The sequence below is a fragment of the Phoxinus phoxinus genome (assembly GCF_949152265.1).
Source record: "Phoxinus phoxinus genome assembly, chromosome: 5".
NCBI classification, from domain to species: Eukaryota; Metazoa; Chordata; class Actinopteri; order Cypriniformes; family Leuciscidae; genus Phoxinus; species Phoxinus phoxinus.
Window position 1 is genome coordinate 27,666,823 of NC_136880.1, and position 8,253 is coordinate 27,675,075.

The 8,253-nt window shown below is 35.7% G+C and overlaps 1 protein-coding gene across 1 annotated transcript; it reads left to right on the forward strand.

The window, feature by feature from the left end:
• The first annotated feature begins 4,396 nt into the window (after nucleotides 1-4,396).
• On the forward strand, nucleotides 4,397-7,894 carry en2b (engrailed homeobox 2b). The gene is made up of 2 exons (XM_079611990.1): nucleotides 4,397-5,237; nucleotides 7,056-7,894. Exons 1-2 carry the CDS (start codon nucleotides 4,769-4,771, stop codon nucleotides 7,370-7,372), a joined length of 786 nt encoding a protein of 261 aa, XP_079468116.1. The 5' UTR covers nucleotides 4,397-4,768; the 3' UTR covers nucleotides 7,373-7,894.
• The last annotated feature ends 359 nt before the right edge of the window (nucleotides 7,895-8,253 follow it).

Sequence of the window (8,253 nt, forward strand, 5' to 3'; positions counted from 1 at the left end):
TCATGCCAAGAGCCCGGGACATGTGAAAACAAGTTATTAGTTAATTAATTTGTTAAGTAGGCTAAATGATACAGTTTGATCTATATGATGCGGGCCAACTAAGTCACTTATAGCTTACGTCACATATAGCCTATGGGACATCCGATATTCGATGTGCTATTAATCATCAATTACAATCGATTCGGTAATATTTCAAAACACTAAATTATTCACATGAAAATAACAACTCACTTAAACTTGTTAATTTGATGAGCCACCTTTTTTGTGTTGAATTGGGGATTTTAGACCGTCTTTACCCAACTCACACACACACACACACACACACACACATATATATATTTAGACCTATACACAAATACATACACTATATAATATACACACATATATATATTATAAGGTCATTACATTGTTTGGAGCATATACGAAACAAACTGAAGACATTTTTGAAAAAATATATATATTTTATTTTAATATATATTGTATTTCTAAGGACACCAGGACCCATTCATTAAGAAAATTAAAATACATGAAACATGAAAAGACATGAATAGGCAAAAACAATGTTTGTTTCAATCAATCAATTTTTAAGTTTAAAAAAAAAATCTAAACTGTAAATAAAGATTATTCTAAGCTGTTATAAAAGATATAACAATGATTTGATATAGGCTGCAATTTTACTTTATGCAATATGCGTGTAAACATGGCCATAAATGCCATTACCATTCTATGCAATGCACACTGTATCTAATTTGCATAATTTTCTCTTGGGGCAATAATGAAAAAAATACGTGTAATAATTGGAGTAATTTGGAATATTTTCATACATCTCATATTTCATAAGAATATTGATATTTATTTTCTTGTGTCACCCAAAATGCCTTAAATAAACAATGGTGTTCTGAGGTCATATGAAAGAATGCCCTGTTTCGTATAACCTAACAAAAAAGTAATATTCTGATTTAAAACCCCATAACGTTTTCCTGAGATGTTGATTTCAGACAAACAATTTGAAAATAAGTCCGATTTAAATGATAATTGTAAAAAAAAAAAGCTCACATTTCCATAAGTGTGCTAAATTTGACCATTCGGTTATTTTTATAGACCAAGGAGAGGGAGTAGTCATGGTTACACCTCCACACATTTGGTATCTCTGCAAAGCCCTGAATGTGCTCTTTACAGGACATCAATGACTTAAAACCGTGACTTGTATGTTGTCAGAGAAATTATAATGTCCTCTACAGAGAAACAAACTCCATTGCTGGGTCTCAGGAGGACATGATGAACAGATTTAAAGCTCAACACAAACATTAAAACCAGCGGAAATACTGGAAAATAATAAAATTATATGAATATGTATCAGAAGTTCATAGTCTGGAAACAGGAAATGGTCAGTAACCTTTATCTTCATCCTCTGAGTCCCTCAAGGTTTTCCCCCTATTTCTTCAGTTTGTTTTCAAAAGGCCAACAGGAAGCTGGGGGATCCCGTGTGACCCCAGCATTGTTCTAGACCCGATATCACATCCATTGACTGGGTCACATCTGTGCTGATCTGAGCTCTATGATCGGTGAGCTGGCAAAAGCCATTGCACGCATTCACAAATCCCTCTTTGCTTCTGCGCGCGACCTTTTGTAATGGGGAAAAACAGAAACTAGACTTTCGTAAATGTTTCGGAAACCCCAAAATGGACCGCATTCTAAAGATAAAGCTTATCAAAGCGACATTTAAACTAAAGCGTACTATCTCTACTTATTATTCAAGTATACTAAATATATTCGTTCGACTTTTAATAGGTCGAGACAGGCATTATTAAATTAGATTAGGCTACACTGAAGACATGAAGATTTAAAGTAGGCCTATATGTTCATGTTAAAGTCTCAAAGACTGAACCCTGATCCTGAACTGGAGATGCTGCATTTAATAGTCTACGCACAATCTTTTGTTTTCTGTTAAATGGTTGATTTTTTAGCTGGCTGGATAGGCTAGCCTAACGCGATTCAAGAGTGTTAATCCTCAAGGCTTTCTCTAGGATAAAAAAAGGTGCATCAAATTACGCAGAGCCGCAATATGACAGCTTTTAAAAGTTTTGTGTTTCTGTAACAATCTTTGTTATGACTGGCCTGGGAAAGTGACAATGATCACATTTTAGGCTTACCATTTTACTTTCAAAAATGACTTATAACCTCAATTTAGAAGTAAACACTCTTCATTTATCAGCGTGTCTTTACAAAACAAACATATTTTTAATAGCTTTTAAACATTATATTTAACTCGTACAGCCTATTGGCAGTAAACGAAAACTACATTTGAATGTACAGCCTACAACCTAACACATACCTTAACAGGTATTATTATTACATACCTTATTATTTTTCATAATGGTTTTACATTACTGACTTATTCTTGACAAAGTATTTCACTAGCCTACTTGTGTTCATAAATTGGAGAGAGTGCGATAAGTTACTTATAACACGCATAACATGTATTATCATCATAACTGGAATTTTTAATATATATATATATATATATATATATATATTTTTTCCAAACGTGCCTTATAGGTTATAGCCTATATAGAGTCTGTGTACAAATAAATAATTTAAACAAAACATAGCCTACAAAACACACTACAGCAAATACAAGTTTTTGCAAGTAGTGCCCTAACAGGTCTCTAGCTGCATAACATAAAATAGGTTTAAAAAGTTTAATAAGATTATTAAAATACTTGAAATGATGCTAACTGAAGATCAGTATAGCATAGCCACATGGGCTAAGCCAAAATGAGCGCAATATCCATTCATTCATCCAATGTAGCCTACACAAAGTACCCAGATATTAACACTTTTGATCTTTAAGTGTTATGCATCAACTTAGGCTATATAAAAGTCACTTTTATTCTAACGCCTGCTCTTTTGTGGCCAATGATGACTTCACAGATAATGCTCACCGTGATCGAACACCTAACATTCAGACGTCACACCAAGTCAGCAACTTCTTCTGATGTACACACGATTCTAAACAAGTATTCTGTCAGTTTTCCATTCAAAGACTGCGTGTTGCATTCATGTTTTCATAAATGTGTCTGTTAGGCTATATCACATGAATGATTGTGCATGTAAACTGTCTAGTAGTCAACATTAAACAGTGTGTAGGCCTAGATAGATTTGACATAGATTTATCTAAACTTACTGTGATGAAATAAAGCCGAGGGTCCCTCAGTAAAGTCAAAAATTAAAACGAAAAGCTAGTCCACAATTTTCCAGGGACGAAAGGAAAAGGTGAGCACGAGAGTGAGGCTACGTTAGCTTCACTAATACTCTGAAGGCTATCTTAGCTAAATACCACAATATGGGCCATGCGTCCACTTTTTCTTAGTCAATTTGATTTTCAACAAGTCTAAAAACCTGTCCTGGAACTTCCCAATAATAAGCTCACTTCCAAAGTGGTTGCTGGTTTCATTTTGACGCTCCAGGACGCCACGCACGCTCCAAAGATCACTGTTGGTTTGCTTCGCTGGTTTCTTTTAAAGCGCCACGCTATTTGCTCCTATTTAAAACTACTGGAGTGAATTGCTTTTTCGTCATTAAGGTCCACGAAATAGATTAAATAAAGCGATTGATTTAACGAAATATTTTGGACACGAATAGCCTACCCAGTTTAAAAGATACAAGAACATAGCACACAATACGCCAGACCAATAGGGACATACTAACATTTAAAATGATGGCGGTTTGTTTTAGGGTATATTGACGAGAAATGTAAAGCCTAATGTAGACCTTAAACTTTAATTCTGACCAAATAAACGGACGGTAAATCAAAATATTTGTTTTGAGTGATGATGGATGTGCCATGTGCGTAATTAATTATTCATTACGTGGACTTAAATACACAATCAGATACTTATAGGCTAGGCATAGGCTTCTGAGTTCACCGTTATTCGATAGCAAATCATATTGTAGAATACGTGGCTACGAAATTATGAAATTGGACAGAGTGACCTAGCCTACTACCACCGATTTACGTGTAAAACTGAACACGCCCCTCCCCCAGTGCGATCTAAACGATAGTTTCAAGAGACTGCTCAAAAAGATAGCGATTCCACACACAGGCATATTAACGTGTTTGTCAAATAATTCGTTGTTCGGGAGTGGAGTTAGTGATTTGAAAATGCAAAATATTGGAATGCCGAACAAACACGTCTGAGCAATAAAGTAGCTACTATCGCTTTAAGTATTGAGAATAAGGCGAGGTTGGATGCTGTCATTTACTCGAGAGTCACTGGGTCATGTGATAAAATTTCGCTCCATTTATTGGCCAAAGGCACGTGTCTAGGATACCGGACTGCGACGTCACCCGGGGGACTCGTATTAAAAATAAGAACAAAAATCCGTAGTGAAAGTATTCCAGAGCCAGTTTGCGTTTCCTTGTTTACTAGAGCAGGTCTACTGCTTTGATACTGCATAGATTAAATTGGCCTGTATGTTTTATAAAGTAGATATAAATACAACTGCAAGGGGCACACTGTGGGATTAATTTTTAAAACTATGTTTTTTCTTTCTACGGACTCAAGGCGGTTTCGTCGTATTTAACCGACAAAAGAATCTGAAAAAAGGATTTGTCCTTTTTTCCTGTCTGTTTCTCTTTGCAGTGAGACAACAAAATAAGGAACATATAGGCTACAACAAAAACTGGAACACAACCCGTGTGTGTGTGTGTGCGCGCGCGAGAGAGAGAGAAAGGGGTTAAAAAGAACATTTGGAGAGTTTCACTATGGAAGAAAATGATCATAGCAACAGAGATGTGGAGCGTCAGGATTCGGGCGATGAGTATAGGGCTAATCTACCCCTGTTGCAGGCTCCTGGAAACCTACTCCCTCACAGAATCACCAACTTTTACATCGACAACATTTTAAGACCAGACTTTGGTCGCAGGAAAGAAGGAACCAGACGCGACGAAATTAATATAGTTGAAAGAGAGAACCGTTGTCCATCGGCTCCCGGATCAGGACAGGTAGGAGCTCCAGTGTCCGGGGAAGGAACCTCGAGCCCTCACCCAGTAAGCGCGTCTAAAAAAACTGATATTACTGCAGACGCATCTCTGAAAGCCCGTGCAGAGACTGGAGATCAATGTTTAAGCTCAGATTCGGATTGCTCCCAAAGTAACGCTGGGCAGACGAACAAACCAATGCTTTGGCCTGCTTGGGTATATTGCACAAGATATTCAGACAGACCTTCATCAGGTAAGAATTTATTTTATTATTTATTTTTTGTTCAAAGTTATTTTTTAATGTAGCCTACTCAAAGTGCGCACCTGTTTTGGCTTGAAAGTGAACTAATAACAATAAAAAAGTTATGTTTGTAAACTATTAAATACATTTTGTTGATTAAAATGGGGCACTTAAACGAAGAGCAAATGTTCTTTATGTAGCCTATGCGAAACGGCCCGCCAAGAGTCAGGGAGTTCTGTTTTTTGGAATCTATTCTCTTTTAAATCAACAGGAATAACTAAATTTTTTATTATAATTTAAAATCTAATAATTACAAACATTTTAAATAGACACAAAAATATTTGCTGCAGTAGGCTATGTGTGTACAACTATTTTATTGTATTAGCCTACTAGGCCTACTATTATAGTAGGCTATTTTTTTTACCGTAATTATCATCCGAATTTGTATTATTATTATTATTTATTATTTTAGAGGCGTAGTTTTATGTAATCAGTTGAAAACCTTAAAAACAACAATGTTCGTTTCATGGCAATTCGTTTATGTTTGACTTGACATTTATGAGTTGTTAAATAAAAGGGAGAAATAGGCCTAATAAAATAATACAATATTAAGATTGGTAGTTATGGTAAATTTTTACCTTTATTTTTTCATTTTTTTAAATGTAAAGGGTAGTTTTGCGCCATTGTTACTTCGATGTCTTTGTTGATATTTAATTAGCATATTTTTGACAATGGAGTTGGACGCACCAGGGAAGCTAAATGCTAAATCAGATCTCTTCAAAACTAGCCCCTGAAATAAATATAGCCTATAGGTATTATTACAGCACTAACCGGCACAATAAATTTCGTATGATTTTAGACAATATTAATGAAATTTGTTTTTGATTTTTGATCAACTAATTTTAAATGAAGTTCAAATGGCGCACAAAACGGCCTTCCGAAAAAGTAGCAACGTAAGTTGTCACGGTAAAACTTCTCTGATTAATAGGCCTATGTTCTACAATAATCTGGCGCGAATAATCTTAAAGCTTTTCAAAAATGCAATCCGGAAACACAATTTGACTAAAGTTTTTAGACAACGAAACCGACTACACATAGCCTACTTGGTGAATATTTGGACAGGTCACACTAACTTGGTAGCCTATAACCCTCTTGTCATGTTGAGAATAGTCTATAGCCTACGTTTAATGCGAAGGCTTAAATTGATTTTCGATCATACGATGTGAACAGATTTATATTGTATCATGGCAGTCGAAATATACGCTATAGAAATCATCTTAAGCTAAATAAAAGGTGCAAAAAAATAATAATAGGGTGCGAGCAAGGGCTCCTCTCATAGGCTGCAGATCAATCTATTGTCAGCATTCATGCCACGCGGAACGCGGGTGTATTGGAGTAGCTTATCCAATAATTAACTAAAAATGGAATATATGGAGTGGGAAAGCTACTAGCATTAAACGAAATGTGCTACTCTTAGAGCAAGTTTATAAAAAACGTTATCTTATAAACGTAGTTCCTATGGCAACAGAGAGAGGGAAAAGCCTCTTTCACCCCTCCTTTTCTGGCAGTCACCCCCACTCTCACCACTACACCATGCTCCCATAGTAAAACTAGAGCAGACTCCTTGAAACATTCGATCTGAAAGAATGAGCTATACTTGCTCCCATTAGGTAACTTTAAACAACACTTCAAGACAACATTATTTATTATTGCAGCCTATTTTTTTAGGCTATTAGGCAAATACTGATACTAGGCTAATACAACATTAATATATGTGCATTTTACGGCACGATCAAAACGTAATCTCTTTCATTATATTCTGAAATGCAGGACCAAGATCCCGCAAACCAAAGAAGAAAAATCCAACCAAGGAAGACAAGCGTCCAAGAACAGCCTTCACAGCGGAGCAACTCCAGAGACTCAAGAATGAATTCCAGAATAACCGTTACCTGACGGAGCAAAGGAGGCAAGCTTTGGCCCAGGAACTCGGCCTCAACGAGTCTCAAATCAAAATCTGGTTTCAGAACAAAAGAGCGAAGATTAAAAAAGCTACGGGGAGCAAAAACTCACTTGCATTACACCTGATGGCACAGGGACTATACAATCACGCCACAAATGCAAAGGACGACAAATCAGACAGCGATTAACGTGAAGGACAGGACATCTAAAATGCAATAATTCTAAACAAGGGCCAGTGTACAAAATACCAGCATTAAACGAATGAAAACTATATGTATGAGATCATATGATTCTGCAATATTATATGTATATATACTTTATGTGTACGGTGGTGTAAAACCTTATCAAGATCACTACTGTACACTGACTGAAACTTCAGAAAGTGCGCAAGGAAAAGGACGCTTCTTTATTTAAAAAAGGGGAGCGATTTGATTGACACTTGACGTTGAGCCACATGTGAACGTGTTTAATCCATGCTGAAGTCCAAAGATTTTTCCTGCTGCATTCAGGCAACTGTGATTTAAAATAAATGGTAAAAAAAAAAAAAAAAAAAATGTTTTATCTGATCTAGATGTTTGTTTCCATGTATAATTTTATTAGTCCTGGATGAATGTTTTACTTTGACTAGAGTTGTTATGACATAAGACAACATTGCATAACATCATATCATGCTTAAAATAATTCAGTATATTGTATTTAAAAGATATATGGTCTAAAATATATCCGTCAAGGATGGTACACTTCAAATGTCCTCACATTTTCAGGAAATAGATCAGAAGTCTGAATGCATATGAGTCAGCAAACCTCAAAACTACTTCTAATCCAAGTACTTGACTTAATTTGCTGTCTGTTCATTTAGCTGGGAATGTTCAATAAAAGTTCTCTCATATTCTTTTTCCAAATGGATATCCGGCAAGTTTTTCGTTTGATGGAGCATCCCTGACTTTCATTTTTATTTTAAGCTTCGAATGAAATTATAATCATTAGCTACTTGTCTGAAGAATAAAAATACACTCCTAAGTAAAATAAGTTGAATATTAGGCTACCATTTAAAATGTTGACAGCGGTG

What these genes read in the sequence shown, in the direction of transcription:
- en2b (XM_079611990.1), top strand. Translation starts at nt 4,769, where the DNA reads ATGGAAGAAAATGATCATAGCAACAGAGATGTGGAGCGTCAGGATTCG. An exon ending in TTCAGACAGACCTTCATCAG is followed by an intron (nt 5,238 to 7,055) that starts GTAAGAATTTAT and finishes TCTGAAATGCAG; the next exon opens with GACCAAGATCCCGCAAACCA.